This window comes from Aptenodytes forsteri, unplaced genomic scaffold (genome assembly GCF_000699145.1).
Source record: "Aptenodytes forsteri isolate BGI_AS27 unplaced genomic scaffold, ASM69914v1 Scaffold84, whole genome shotgun sequence".
In the NCBI taxonomy this organism is placed as follows: Eukaryota; Metazoa; Chordata; class Aves; order Sphenisciformes; family Spheniscidae; genus Aptenodytes; species Aptenodytes forsteri.
The window spans coordinates 166,985-183,207 of NW_008795492.1; the positions used below are offsets into that span (position 1 = coordinate 166,985).

The 16,223-nt window shown below is 37.4% G+C and overlaps 1 protein-coding gene across 1 annotated transcript in view; it reads right to left on the reverse strand.

The window, feature by feature from the left end:
- Positions 1-6,593: 6,593 nt before the first annotated feature.
- Positions 6,594-16,223, reverse strand: part of LOC103900832 (transmembrane protein 180) — an 18,952-nt gene continuing 9,322 nt past the window's right edge. Inside the window, exons 5-7 of the mRNA XM_009281601.1 lie at positions 15,542-15,625; positions 14,421-14,564; positions 6,594-6,723 (exon numbers count right to left, since the gene is read on the reverse strand). Of these exons, the coding sequence (XP_009279876.1) occupies positions 6,594-6,723; positions 14,421-14,564; positions 15,542-15,625 (358 nt within the window). The remainder of the gene's footprint in view (positions 6,724-14,420; positions 14,565-15,541; positions 15,626-16,223) is intronic.

The window sequence follows — 16,223 nt, forward strand, 5'->3', positions numbered from 1 at the left end:
GTCTGCCCTCGCTCTCTTTGCCGCGCTCCTTGGCCCTTAATCCTCCCTGGCATTGCCCACACGCTGCCTTGGTAGCTCAGATTAACGTTGGTCCAGCGGACCTCCCTGGATAATTAGTACTTTTCTTTAATTAAGGTTCAAAACTTTGGGAGTAGTTCATCCATTTGAGAAATTCTTGGCTGCTACGTAGAGCTGTGTTTGGTTTCCATTATCTTCAGGTTTTTCCTGTACATAGGAATTTGAGGTCAATAGGCACGGAGGGGATGAGATTCCTAAAAAACCAAAACCACAAGCATTCAAAGATAAATTGGGTCGTTACACGGTTTGCTCTTCAAAAGGGTCTTCTGTCTGCAGATGAAAGACCTCAACTGTTTGAAATACAATACTTCGGCTTCGAGTCCTCAGACATTGCAATTTTTCTTGTAAATAACTATTTTGCAACGGCTCAGAGTAAACCTTACTGCTCACGTGGAATTTCTGCAACCTTTTGTTTTATAAAGGCTTCTTTACAAAACTTAGAGCCTTGGCGCTGCAGCAGGAGCATGGGTCACTGCACGGGAGGATCTGAGGCCCTCGATCCAGGATTTTTTTTCCTGAAGCTGTGGGATGTGCACGTGGAGGAAGGAGAAGTCGTTGTCTAGGCAGGAAAACAAGAACTTCAGAGTCGGACTCCTGCATCCTATTTCTGTGCATGGGGATGCAGTGGGACGTAGTGGAGACTAGTGGATAAGAATGTACCCTTAATGCAAGTAATACCCTACAGAGGAAGGCTAGCCTGGAACAGACAATGCTTATCGGAACATTTTAATCTGGGACAGGTCAAGCCGGATAAAAATCTTTTGGCTTTTCATACAGCAGTGTTGTGGTTTAACCCGGCAGGCAGCTAAACACTACACAGCCGTTTGCTCACTCCCCGCCCCCAGTGGGATGAGAGAATTCTCTCCCCAGTGGGGGAGAGAATCGGAAAACCACCACCCGCCGACCGATGCCCAGCCAGTCCCCGAGCAACGGTCACCAACCCATCGCCAACTCCCCCCAGTTTATGTACTGAGCATGACGTCCCATGGTATGGAATGTCCCTCTGGCCAGTTGGGGTCAGCTGTCCTGGCTGTGCCCCCTCCCAGCTTCTTGTGCACCTCCAGCCTTCTCAGTCGGTAGAGCATGGGAAGCTGAAAAGTCCTTGACTAGTGTAAGCGCTGCTTAGCAACAACTAAAACATCGGTGTGTTATCAACATTGTTCTCATCCTAAATCCAAAACACAGCACTGTACCAGCTACCAGGAAGGAAATTAACTCTATCCCAGCCAAAACCAGGACAAGCAGTATGTGCCTTTGCTAGAACAAAAGCCATAGTTACTGTGGGTTTGGGTTAGGCACCACTGTTCTCACTTACGCTCTAATAAACACAGGTTATTTGTGGTAATGGCATCAGAAGTGAGGAATACTGTATCCAACTGAAACGGAAAGAAAATCTAGACAAAGCCTATCTCGTTAATCAAATTCCAGCTGAGTATGGCATCAGGGCTATCCTCTCTAATCTCAGAAAAATGTTTCTTAACAACCACAAGAAATGGGTATCTTTCCTTTTGATCAGATTTGAAAGGCTGGAGTCTAGCCCCTTAATTTCCTGGTAAGGATGACACTGGAAGTCAAACCGCTGTGGGATCCTGGCTTCTACCTGGAAGATCTTCTGATTAAGCACTAATCACATCCAACCTTGCTTATCCTGGGAAATCAGCAAAACCACAGCAACAACAAAATATTGCCAGAGGATTTTTCTGTTCAGTTCATTTTCACTGATGTTTAACCTCCTTGAGGAAAGTTTTTGACATGAGAGCTTTAGACAGTTTTCCACATGAAGATTTTTTTTTCTCCGATAGCTAGATGGGCTAAGATGCCTTTTTGGTCTATTTCTTTTTATTTGGTTTGGGATTAGGACTCTCCTTTCTATGTATGTTCTTGTTTGTAAAGACAGATTAGCTTATTTTTTCCCTCCAGGAATAAAACAAATTTATAATCAAAATCCAAAATGACAAAAGCTGAATTTGCTGCTTTTTAAACAGACATCTGCTCACAATGTGTAAACCAATAAATAAAATTGCTTCAGGTTAGTTATGTGTTGTTCACAGGGAAACATATCTTAATTTCATCACATGTAAAATACAGATAATGAATTGCATACCAAATAAATTAAGAAATAAGCTAGCTTTTGTCTTTGCATTGTTAGTATACAACCTGGGTATGTTTTAATGAGATTTTTCAAAGTTCCTAGCCAGGGTTACATTTGTCATTAATATTCTGCTGCAGTAGTTGTATACTAAGCATATTTTTCTCTTGACAGGCTATAAAGAACACACTATTCATGAATATTTAGGTAATAATTTTGATGTATTGTCATTTGCATATAGGCTGGTGGAATTGTAACCAATTGCTGGACAATCTCAGAAAACTATTTGTTGTATAAGTCTATGCATACATCATTCAAAGCAATTAGTGTGCTGGGAGAGGATTTCCAGAAAAAATTGAATCACTTTTTTTCTACTTTCTCCTCAACTATTTAGGTAGTGTTTCTTCTTTCTCTTAGCACAAAATTTCTATAATCAATTGAATCCCTAGGGTCCAAAAGGTCCAAAACATACCCAAAGGGTTTGAATAGCTACCTTGGAAGGAGTATTTTTAACACAGTCTGCATTTGCTTTGTGGTGATCACAAGGAGCCTGGTTTTGGAGCAGGACAGGGCTGGCTGCACATACTCACATATTCTAGGATGTAAATCTGCAATTTTCGCTATCAAGCACAGCGATAAAACAACTTTCCCTTCTGTTATTTAAAAAATAGTAAGAAAGTGATGACCAGACAGAGGTCTTTAAGATAAACGAACACAGATGTCTATCTAAAATCCTTTCTCCCGAAGGTAACCCAGGAAGCCCACTTGTGGGTTTGTCCAGCTCTCTAAGACAACTCCCCCCAGTCTCGGTTGTGTGTTCCTTTACAAAACCAGCTAGAATTCTTTTGACTGCGTGTGTTACTGAGCTTTTTCCTGAGCTGGCTTAATTCTGTAAGAAAGAGCTTGGAAGTATTTGTGGAGATGTGGCTTATCTTAACCGTTCCTTCCCCTTCCTGCTTGTCTTTCCTGACAGCGCCCGTTAAGCTGCACAACCTATTCAAATGTAAACATCCTACTAGCCATGTCAACATAGTATATTCATGAATTACTGAGCAGTTCCAAAATCAGCACAGCAGGAGACTGGGAAGGTCATTTTGTACAAGATGAGAACAGAGGCAGGCCTGTAAGCGCCACAAAACATAAATCTAATTTTTTCCTACTTAAAATTAAATGTGCTTTGTTGTAATTTATTCAATGTTCTCACTCTATCACTAACCATATATTACTACTATATTAGGCTAACATTCTTTCACGTCTATTAGATAACATCCTTTTAAATCTAGTAGACGCTTTTACTTAGTGATTTTCAAGAAATAAAATTAATTCAGTGTATTAAGACCCAAATTCTCAGAATTTATAGAGAAACTCTAGTTCAAGCATCAAATTTCTCATTCCCTGAAGTTATCACAGCATTTCATATTCTATATTATACACACTTAAATCCTCTTTATCAGTTATGGGACTATTTTAGACACTCTTAAATTATCAAGATTAAATTGGGGCATTTTTCCAGCAGCAGGACTTCAAGCTCAGATACCATTAGCTAATAAGGAGAGAAAGCAGACAAACCAGCTGTTGCAAGACACTGAACTTTTGCCTTTGATCATCCTTTACTTGATTCATGGCCAAAAACAATCACGTAGGTTTAGCAGAGGGTAACAACGTTTAGTGGGTGACAGAGACATGGAGAATAAGCGATGTCAATCATAACATACCGCCAACCTTCTATCAGTAATTCTTGTAATAAGACTACCACCTGAATTTAAAGCAGTTTTCCAGTCCTCTTTTGGATTGACTATTGGTGGGATGACAGATACTTTTTTCCTGCCCTTATAGCAAGAGAAACAGGGCAGACAAATGGGAGAATAAAAAATTCTTGTAATTTGCAAAATTATTAATATTTTACATATTAAATAATTTGTATTATATTTCTCAGATTTGTTTTCTAAACTAGTTTATTCTACAGAGTTAATCTCTCATATCTTAAGGCTGTCTTGCTTAGAAATCTTTGACTGTTTACTTTTCCTATCTTAATTCTAAAGATGCAGCAGTTTATAGAGGCTATTCAAACTGTGCCTTCAGTCATATCAGCCCTTACTCCTTTCTTATTTCAGCAAATAATATGGTATCTTTCCCAAACATTTTCCAGAAAAATTAGTTCTGATCATTTCAAAGAATTCTTGGAATAATTTTGACTCTTAAACCCACTTATTAGTTTTCCTGTTGTATAGTGCAGTACTCTCCCAGTTGTACACAATGTTCTAATAACTTAATATTAGAACTAAGTAATAAACACAAGCATCTAAGAAACCCTATTTGTGGAACAGTAACATTTTATCCTACCAAAATATATATTCTATGAGGATAGGATGAACATAGGAAATCTAGGAAATACAGAAACAGTAAAGAAAAATAGAACTATTTTAAGTTAGTTATTACCATTTTAAAGGAATTGTCAGGGAGAAAACAGTTTCATATAATGAATCAAAGATTACATTATTTTAAATTCCTTCAGATTTTTGTCCTTCGGCTTCTTCCCCCCCTCTGCCTTTCAGGCAGAAAATTCATACATACAATGCAGTAAATCTTTTAAAATTCAGAATCTAAACACACAGTCCATATCTGCTCTGGTATTTGTGTAAATATTCTTTGGATATGTAAATACAAGTGACACCAGTATGTGTACATAATGCTATTAGCATGTACAATGCAAATGAATAATGGTATCTCTGACAAGACAGAGATAAAAAACAGATAACGCAACTTAAAACTTCATCACACTTCTGGCTTCTTGCATTTTAACATAAATCTTCATATTCCTATCAAAAGGGTTCGTTTGGATTTCTAAATATTTAACAATGCTATCCCACTTTTTCACTCATCGCTTTGAAAGCACTTAGCACTTCAAAAAAGGCAAGGAAACGACATTGTTTCTACTCTGCAAATGTAAAAACTGAGGCACAAAAGACTTTTTTTTCAACACTGGTATTTCAAATCTCAAACCTCTTCATTGAATTATGCTAGTGTCCACCAAAATGCAGGGCAAATTCTTACACTCCTTTCTTTTCCAAGTTACCTATCACGATAAATGTAGAGCCTTAGAAATGAGCTGGCTCAGCACTTTAAAATCGGGATACATACAATGCATCTTCTTGTACTTTCAAGTGACTGGCACTCCGTAAGAAAGGTGCTTCTAAAATTATGTTTGCCCAGGCAAAACAAAGACCAAAAATGAAGTAATTATATTTAACTTAAGCTATCTATCATTACACAATTACACACTGGATATAATGGAGGAAAAAGAATATTTATTAAACAGGAGTATTGTAATCATGCTAATGTATCTTACCATTATAACATGTAAAATAAAGACAGGATTCAATGTTTCTGAAATTTTGTCAAAAAACCTTTATTTTATAAAAATCACAGGATCCATTTAAAAGCTTAACTGAAAAGATTTGGTTAAGAATTAATCAGAAATTAACTAACTTCAGCTTGATTAATCAGAAATTACCTTCAACTGTCAGCACATCAAATGAGTTTGCCAATGTAACACTACTCAGCAGGGAGAGTTTGATTCAATATCCGTGTGCTTAGATTCGCCCAACTAACTGGACACTACTACATCCGTACGCTAATGTTTTTCTTACCACAATGACATTTTGTATGAAGTACTAACAATATGGTATCTTCAAAATAATTTTCCCATTTAGAGCCAGAAAACTGCATCTACCTACCACCAACTAGAGACATTCGGAAAGCCAGTGAGGAAGAATGGAGCTTTTTCCATATCCAGCAACACTTCATCGAACAGCATTTTAATCTTTTTCTTCTTTAGCCTTACACAGGCTTTTACAGGGTAGTTAACTACTCTTGGCTCTTCCTGTGGTAGCTGTCAGATTTGTCTTGATACTGGTCAGCTAGACACCATCTAAATTTTTCTCTTCATCTCCCTGCCATCCATGAGGGATGTCCAACAGGTCTTCCAGATTAACTTCAGTGATCTGCCATTTTATCAGTATGGCAGAATTAGTCCACCGTATTTCAGTAAGCGTAAGAAAATACAGTTCCCTTGAATTCCAGGTGCTGGGTTGGGATTCCTTTACCTGATCTGCCATATCCATTCTTCAAAGGAGTTCACAGTGACAAGTACATACCAGAAAGGACTTTATTTAGTAATTAAGGATAAAGCCCATTAAAGGCAAACAACCGAACTAGAAAAAACTCTGTGTAGGCTCAGGATTAAGGCTGAATGTGATCGGTGTTGTAGTCTATATAGACTGAAGAATGCGACTTTATTGAAATGGCTCAAACTGTATTTGGTCTAAGAGTCCATTTAATGCAATTTTGCTTTTTCACGTTTAAAACATACTAAGTCTTTTGTGGTACAGTTCAGCCGAAGATTTACTGACCAACTGTTATATATTTAGCGTACAGCTGTCATATGACTATTCTGGATTGAAAAGGGAGTCCACGTCAGGATCTGTATGACTGCAATGCAAAGTGGAACCAGACAGATCAAATAGAACATGGCATCATGAAGACCTAAAAACAAACTGGTGAAGAAGATGAAAACACAGCTTTTAAGATGGTGAAGATTAACTTTCATGGTCAACTCACAACAAATTATTTTAAAGCATTCACATTATATACGCATATACAGCATATACATGTTACTGTGTACAATCAATTCTAAATAAAAGCAATATAAATATCTCAGTTATCAAATATACTTCAATTATATTTTCTAATTCTACATACAAATATGTATTTTATGGTTTTTGCTCCTTTCATAATAGCTGGGAGGAAATTAGATAATTAGCACACAAAGAGTTAATTTTAATACACTGTAGATAACCTAAGAAATCCTGTTCGCTACTTTAGTACACACCTGTATTAGGTAATATAGAAATCAATTTAAGCAATATAATCCAATTATAGAACAGAGCATCTGAAAAGGTTTAGAAAAACTGAAAAATCTGGAAGAGAAAGAAAAGCAGAAAATGGAAGCAAACATTTTAATATGAAATTATTTTATTTAAGTTAAAATCTGTGCTACTAGCTATCCACATAGTGTGTTGTTATAGTTGCTGAGTGTTAGATGGAAGTCACAATTAATGCACAACATTCAGTTATGGTGTAAAGGGCTGTTTGAAATATCAAGCCTTATTTAATTTTATTTTAAAATAAATGATTACAAGATAATATAAACCATAAAAAGAATACATGTGAAATTAACACTCATTCTCATTTATTCTAATGGACGCATGGTATTTCCTCATCTAAATCTTCTCTAAGGAATAAGAGATAAAAGCATCAGCAAATATGAATCAAAAAAGAAAATATAGGAGAATGAGTACCCTTTTATGAACAGTATGGTTTCTGACAGCTCAAAGCATACATTTAGGCATTCATCTAATAGCTAGAATCATTATCTACTGGCATTATGTTAATTATTGGATTCTAATTACTTCAATATCAGGAAAGTCAACTCAAGCTGAGAAACAGCCCCTAAATGAACTTTCTCTCCATGAGGCAGTTTATGTTATTTTCTATTTTTTTTCCTTAGCATTCAGGGATGAGATAGGAGACTCACAGAACAGCTATGGACATGATCCAAAAACCCTGAAATCTGTGAAAAAACCTCTCATTAACTTGAGCAGGCTTTTGAATAAAACCTAAAAGTTTCTCTGAATCATAAAAGAATCAACTCATGTCTCACTGCATTTAACAGAAAAAATGCTTGCAACCTGCAACATAGCCCAGATTTATTCCTTAGCACATACACACACTCATACAATGATCATAATTTATCTCAAGTCATGTACATGCTAATGCTACATATGAAAACAAAACCCCACAGGCTTAAATAAAGTGAATTACTTAATCACTTGGGCAATTGCATTTAAGACTGGAAGCGCTCACTAGCAGGTCACTGGTCCATAGCCAATGTTTATTGGCAGTGACAATAATTTACCATTTGGACATTGTTTACTGGCCTGTATTCAATTGCATTTTCAGTCCACCTACAAGTAAACAAGGGCCCACATCATGCATACCACCGTCACAACTGCCAATAGTTAACTGTGTGAGCAGTGTCAGCAGGGAGGCCAGAGAGAAATTACTTACCTGTCTAAAGATGAAAACAGGACTAAGACACAGTTAACAGGATGCTGGGGCTCGGACTTTGCCTGTTCTGTACACTAAAGAGGATTGCAGTTTTCAGTACTAAAATTATTCTGTCTTTATACGTGGACTTCAGGAAGGACAGAAAAATAAAGAACATCTGCCAAATCACTCACACTGGTGCAATCCCAGTTTGGTTTCATTGGAACAATATTGGTTTAAGAAAATAATATTACCTATTGCACTGCGAAACCTTAAGTTACTGCAGGAATTATGAAAAATATCTATAGTACACGAAACAAGGAATGGGAAAATATTTCATCAAGGGACTGGGATAAATCAAGAGCAGGACTCAGATTTCATCATAATAACAGCTGAACCAGTAACTTCAGAAATTTCCATGTCTACATTTTTTGCACACGCAGGAATAAAACATACAATCTTTCACTAAACAGCCCTAATATCGCTCTGAATAGAATGTGATGTAGTCCAGTAATTCAATATGAAAGCATCAACAGTTTAAAGTGACTCCAATAAATAATGAAGAGTTGCTGTCAAATAACTTCATTCCGAAGAACGAATTTGAAAAGCACACTTTCAAGAGAAGTTAGCTGTAGTTGCAGTGGCTCTCCAGAAGAGGGAGTTTTTAAACTAGGTATCTTTTCCATAGCAAAAAAACAAAACAAAACAAACAAAAAACCTAAAAAAACCCAGCCCAACCCAACCAAAACAAAAACCCCCAAGCCATATAAGGCAGGTAATGCTTTGCTGTGATGACAGACCAAAAGGGAAAAAAAAAAACCCAAACCAGGACCACTCCATTCTGCAAGCTATTGCTCAAATTTTAAGGATATTAAAAAATACTTCTTAAGCTAGCTTCCACCACAAAATGCTTAACTGATGTGTAGTGACCACACTGCCCAAGAATGCGGTATAATGTGTGTATTAATGTACACAGAATCATGTGTAACACATATGGAATTGTGTACAATATATAGGCCAACCTTGTGTTGGTTACACAAATAGGTTACACCAAAAAGCAAGAAGACTTCTGGAAGAGAGATCCACTATTCATAGCAGAAGTCACGCTTCAGAGTTATGATACCAGAGGCAAAACCAAGAGATACTGGATTGCTCCTAAGGAAGGAGACATAACTGTGACTAAGAAGATATTACCACTGAGGCAGAAGTAAATACTGGTACTGGTAAGTAAGAGGTTGGTGAAGTTAATGGTCAGTTCAAAGGCTTCAGTACAGAGGAAGACAGCCTAGGTCTTTGGAATGCCTGGTCTAATACAGTACTGGGATCACTGTTCAGTGATAAGCATTTTCTCATTTTTGATGAATCTTATGATACCTCACAGACGAAAGAAAAAGGGGACTGAATTTTCCTTCTTCTAGACTTTCACTCTCTGTATAAAACCTCTTCACTGTCTTACCGGCTTGGGTGCCCTGCAGAATACAACTGTAACAGAAGCCACCAAGACAATGATGAACTGTTGTCTCAAAAGGTCTTCTGGGATAAGAATTTCACTCATAACATGCCAGTTGTCCTAATAAGCTGCTTAGGAATGTGGTCTTTACTAAAGGCAGAGAACATACATGTGTGAATTGCTCAGCAGCATGATGGCAACAAAAGACAGGCAAAGCTTAAAACCCGGCAACTTATAGTTGATTGGTACTCTTAACAGAGTTTTGGTACTCTAATGAAGCAATAAAGAAATATCCTGATCATGAAGGATGTCAAGGAGTCATAATATCACAGAGCTGAAGAACCAAAATGTAATCACTGGGATGATGAGGAGGTGTAGGTGAGGTAGTGTCATCTTACAGACTTTTTGCTGGAGGCATAAGAATCAGAAGATACATGGTTTGTCCCAGCAGATAGCTTTTGATGGATAGATTTTTTTGATACGGTGTAAGATGAGCACCAAAGACAGAATATTTACGAAGCCCACTTCTGAAGGCAGTATGCTATTAATAAAATGCTATCAAATGTATAAGTTAAATGAAGTAGGGGAGAAAAAGACACACCCTTCCCCTGTAAGCTATGACCTTTTTTTTTTTGTATGCAAGTTGAAGTCATCCAGGTGAGCTCCAGCATTCCATGTGGTCTTGAGTAAGCAATATATCAAGAAATGAGGAATGAGGAAATGAAATTACAATATTACACAAAAATCAGTATGAACAAGAAAAGCTTATTTCCATAATTTTCAGCTATAAACTCATTGCTGGAAAATGTGTTTTACTACAGCAAAAGCCTGGAAAGTTGCTGAGAATACAAAAACCAATGTTCAAACTTTTGATGCTGGAGGAAAAGATAAGGGAGACACTGACGGTCTGCTAATACTTTTCTCCATTCACTCCACAGAACATTAACATCCAAAACATACAACCCCCCCAAAAAACTAAACACAGATAATAAGATACATCTTATTAAGATTCTTTTGCTTTGTTAGAGGATCTGTGAAATAACTGTGGAAGAAAACTAATGCGACGGTATCTGTATAAAAAAAGCAACTGCCTGTCTGTAACTGTAACATACCCATATTTTCACTATCATTAAATACTGGAACTTTGTTCACAGAATCAGAATCATGGAATGGTTGAGGCTGGAAGGGGCCTCTGGAGGTCATCTGCTCCAAACCCCTGCTCACGGAGGGCCACATAGAGCCAGCTGCCCAGGACTGCGGCTAGACAGCTTTCAAATATTTCTAAGGATGGAGGGTCCACAACCTCCCTGAGCAACCTGTTCCACTGCTGAGTCACCCTCACAGTAAAAAGGTGTTTCCTGATGTTCAGAGAGAACCTCCTGCGTTTCAGTTTATGCCCACTGCCTCTGGTCCGGTCTCTGGGCACCACTGGAAGGAGCCTGAATCCATCCTCTTTGCACCCTTCCTTAAGGAATTTATATACATTAAGAAGATCCCCCCCGAGCCTTCTCTTCGCCAGGCTGAACAGTCCCAATTCTCTCAGCCTTTCCTCATAGGAGAGATGCTCCAGTCCCTTAATAACCTTTGTGGTCCTTTGTTGGGTTCTCTCCAGTATGTTCACGTTTCTCTTATACTGAGGAGCCCGGAACTGGACACAGTACTCCAGGTGTGGCCTCACCAGTGCTGAGCAGAGGGGATGGATCACCTCCTTTGCCCTGCTGGCAATACTTTGTCTAATGCAGCCCAAGATACCATTCGCCTTCTTTGCCACAAGAGCACATTGCTGGCTCATGTCCAGTTTGGTGTCCACCAGGACCCCCAGGTCCTTTTCTGCCAAGCTGCTTTCCAGCTGGGTGGCCTCCAGCATATAGTGGTGCATGAGGCTGTTCCTCCCCAGGTGCAGGACTTTGCACTTTCCTTGTTGAACCATGAGGTTCCTGTCAGCTCTTTTTTCTAGTTTGTTGAGATCCCTCTGGATGGCAGCATGACCCTCTGATGCATCAGCCACACCTCCCAGTTTTGCATCATCACCAAACTTCCTGAGGGTACATCCTGCCCCATCATCCAGATCATTAATGAAGATGTTAAACAGGACTGGACCCAGTATAGACCCCTAGGGTACACTACTAGTTACTGGCCTCCAACTAGACTTCATGCCACTGATCACCACCCTCTGGGCCTGGTCATTCAGCCAGCTTTCAACCCATCTCACTGTCTACTTGTCCAGCCCATATATCAAAGGTTTGTCTATGAGGATCTTATGGGAGACATTGTCAAAGGCCTTACTGAAGTTGAGGTAGACGATACCCACTGCTCTTCCCTTGTCTATCAGGCTCGTCATTTCATTGTAGAAGTTTATCAAGTTGGTCAAGGATGACCCCCCCCTTGGTGAAGCCATGCTGACTACGACTGATGATTTTATGTCCTTAATGTGCCTGGAAATGGTTTCCAGGATTAGCTGCTCCATCATTGTTGCTATGATTTAACTTTCAGTTCAAGAAAAAATAAATAATTCAGAATTCAGCAAATAGTTTATGGTTTTGGACTGCATCTTCTCTCTTCTCCCAGTAAACAACATTGCTGGAAACTCTTAAGACATATTTATTCAGGGCCCAAACATTTTGTTAATGCAGAGTAAGGGTCCTCTGTGCTATCTTCACAATTCACTACCACTACACCTAATGAAGCAAATGCGTTCCAGAACGCTTAATAGATATCGCCAGCTTTGGAGAAGGAGGAAGGACACAGCTGAGATTGTACTGGCATGGGTCATAACACTTCATTATATATAATTCACATGTGTGAAATTGTTGGTTTTTTTTCAAAACAGTTTGAGCATATTTTAAGCGATCTCCTGTATTGTTTCTGTTTGTCCCCAAACAACTTTGTCCTGAGGCAAGTGTATTTTAGCTGTCTGCCTATGGCTGAAATCTGAGATCAGCTGATAGGGTTTTAATATGTATAAGTAATTTTAGCTCAGTCAACGGTCTGAGTACATTGCCATGGGCAGACTGACTTCCTAGAAACAATCTTGAGTAGTCTGGTCTTTGTGGACTGTATGTCCACACTGTAGTCCATTTGCAAAGAGAAGGACATGCACATTCACACATACATATACAGAAAACACATGTAGACTGCTTCATATATAAGAAATCATTTCTGAAGGGATGGGTAAGAGAAATATAGAGTATATTTCAGGTGCTCTTTGATTAACTGATCTCAGCTTTGTACCTCTATGCTGTTCCTTGCCCTAGTGAAATAAATCAAATTTCAGCATGACTCAAGTGAAAATACAGGTTTTAGAGACTGAGCATTCAAAGTATTTCAACTCTATATACAATAAATTTATTGTTGCTATAGTCCAGAGGCTACTTACTGGGTGAAAAAAGATTTATAGCTACTGTGATTTAAAATCGATCCACAAAGGGATCATTTCTCTGATTGAAAGGGATCAGAACTGCAGTTTTTCTGTTTCAAATCTGAATTTCTCTGAATCATCAAGATGAATATATTCAGCCCTCTCATATCCACACCCAGTTCAACCTACCACTCTCCTGCAAAAATCACTCATCTTATTTGACATTATAATGAGGTTCATGTCCTCTTCACATCATCTCAGTGGCTGGCTATCTACAGAATGCATTAAAATAAAATTAACTGTTCTCACACATAGCCTCAAACTGAAGCCTTCTTTGCTTGTGTCAGGATGCTTTTCTGAAGACCACCTGTTGCCCTTTTATGTCATGCTTTTCCTCGTGTATTTTTTTAGAAAACTCCTCAAATACGAAACATTCTCCAAGCCTTAGGTGACTCATAACCAGTCATTTCTCCTTCAAGACCTATCTCCACAAAAGTTCATATACAATTGTGTTCTACGTATTTTTTAAGGTTTCTACTCAAAATTTAGGAGAGCTATGTAGTTCCCAGGATATTCATGTTGTTCTTTCATGCAAACCCTAATAGGACTGATTTTTGCCTTTTAGTCTTGACTTCAGTTATTCCTTATGTTGCCACTTCCTCTTGTTGGTCATAAATAAACAGCTTATGACCCTTTCAGTGTACTGACTCCCTGTTAATTTGTTTTTATAAAAGCCCATGCATTTCCAATGTGCTAACTAGCAACCACAGCTTTATGCTGTGTATTAAGGTCTCTAGGGACTGCAATGAAATCATTAGCATTAGAATGGTAAGTAGTACTGAAGCCAAAATTATACTCCTACTTGAGGCAAATTCCCTCCCTCCAGTGATTATACTGCTTTCTCTCAAATAAAAATGTATCTTAAATGCAACCCTGTTAGATTATATATTTAAGGAAGTAGGTTTACGAGATAAACAAAACACAGAAGCCAGGACAATATGTATCGTAGTAAGAGGTATTAGGTGATCTCAAACATATTTTTTTTCTTTTTTGCAATAGAATGGGAGATGGTCAACTACTGAAATGTATCCTTTGTTTTTCAAAATTAGGTAGATATTCTCGTGTATTGCTTAATAAATGATTTATTCTTTAAAAAAATCTAGAAAACATTTCTATTTCTATACAGATAAAAAACAACTGGAAAATATTTTTAAAGCACCCATATTTTTGAAGTGCAGTTGATGCAAACTAATTGCAGATTAATTTGCTTTTTAGATGACAGGATTAACAAATTTCATGTTAATTTCTATGATTTAAAGTTTCTCTGTTGAACTCACCTTGGATCAGGTTGAGCAACTTCATCATTCAGGTTCTCATATCCAAATTGATTTAGTATTGTAACCACAAGCATTGGAGCCAAAGATTGGGCAGGCTTCGTAAATAAAGCATTGGTACCAAAAACCATAGAGGAAAGTGGTGATCTAAAATATTTAAGGAAAAAAACAAACGAATGCACAACACAAACTTATTAGTATATTAATTACAAAAATGATTTTTAAAATCCTATTAATAGGCAAATGCTAAGTATCATCATACTTAGCTTTATAGTTCACACATTACAGCAAATAGATCAGCTATCATAATGAAATTTAATTTTCTTTGGAAATTAAAGGTAATAAACCTCTGGGATATATATACACCTTGGCCCCAATTCTGAAATGACTCGCACTCAAGTTCAACTTTGTGCACATTGAGTAATTATTGAAGTTAAGTTAGACTGAGCAGTGCATGGAGAATTAATTACAACTTAAGACTTTACATGCATGAGGCCAGAAAAGGAGGCTTTTTTTTTCTTCATGAAGGTAACAGCTTTCACATTTGAGGAGCAAGTCCTTTAATACAGTGACCAGGATATAAACATTGAGGGAACCAACTGGAAGTTATCTGCACTTTGATAAAAACCCAAAAGATCCATGAGTTGTAATATGCTACGTCACAGCAGGTTTTATCAATTTTATTTCAGAGAGATAACAGCAACCAGTTAGACTTTGAAATTTGCACTTTAAGTAGCACAGGCTAAACTTTCTAAATGCTTTTGCCATGTTAGAAAGACCTTATTCAGAAAATTCCTTAAGTGACAATAGATATATACGGTTACAAAATAATTCAACTGAAGCTAACAAAAATAAACACACAAAAAAACAGAGGACTTGGCTTACACTATAGTATAATTAAAACTAGAAATGGCATAATAATCTGTTTAAATTGCTGAAGTAACTGCAGAAAACTTTATTCAAGTTCTTATCTTTACTTATGCTAAGTTGCTCTTACAAAAAGTACATCTGTGTCAGGGATCCAAGATCACTTACTGTCTTTACTTTGACATAATCTAACTTACGGAAGAGTAACATGGCAAATAGATAGCATATTTAAAGAGAAACAGTTACGACTGACATACCTCCGCTTGTGCTTTATTAGATCTGCATCAACAATATCTGCCAAAGGCAAATTGAACAAACTAAATGAAGCTTGTACAATTACCCTAAAGAAAGACAAAATATTTAAGATGTTCATAGTTCTTATATACACGTTCATAATGAAATTGTAACTGGCATTCTAACATATACACCCCAACACTGACATTTCCACAAATACACAAAGCTGAGACGTTCTTTAAAACATGGTGATTTATCTGTTTAAACAGCAGCTCTGAAAGCATTATTAGATCTGTTTTTAATTGAGAATTAGAAATCGATATGCAAAACTAAAAGGTGGAGGTTTTTTGCCTTTTTTCCTGGACACTGGTGCAAAAGGTCGTAAGTACTTGCTTGAGATTATCAATAAATGTCATTTAAAATGACATGGAGAAAAGAAACACCTTAGAAGAAAGAGAAACTGAAAATGTCCTCTTGAAATCTGAAAAGGACATGAGCATTCCTGGAAAGACTACATGGAAGACAAACTTGAAAGTGGGAGAATTAAAATAGCAAAAAGATTTTATATGCATTCTTATATATGTATTTATATTATATATAAATATGCATTTAAAACCACACACACACACACAGCCAACTCTTAACAAACTGCTAACTGAAACCATAAACTCACATATCAGGATTTCTTTGTCTTATCAAATTTTG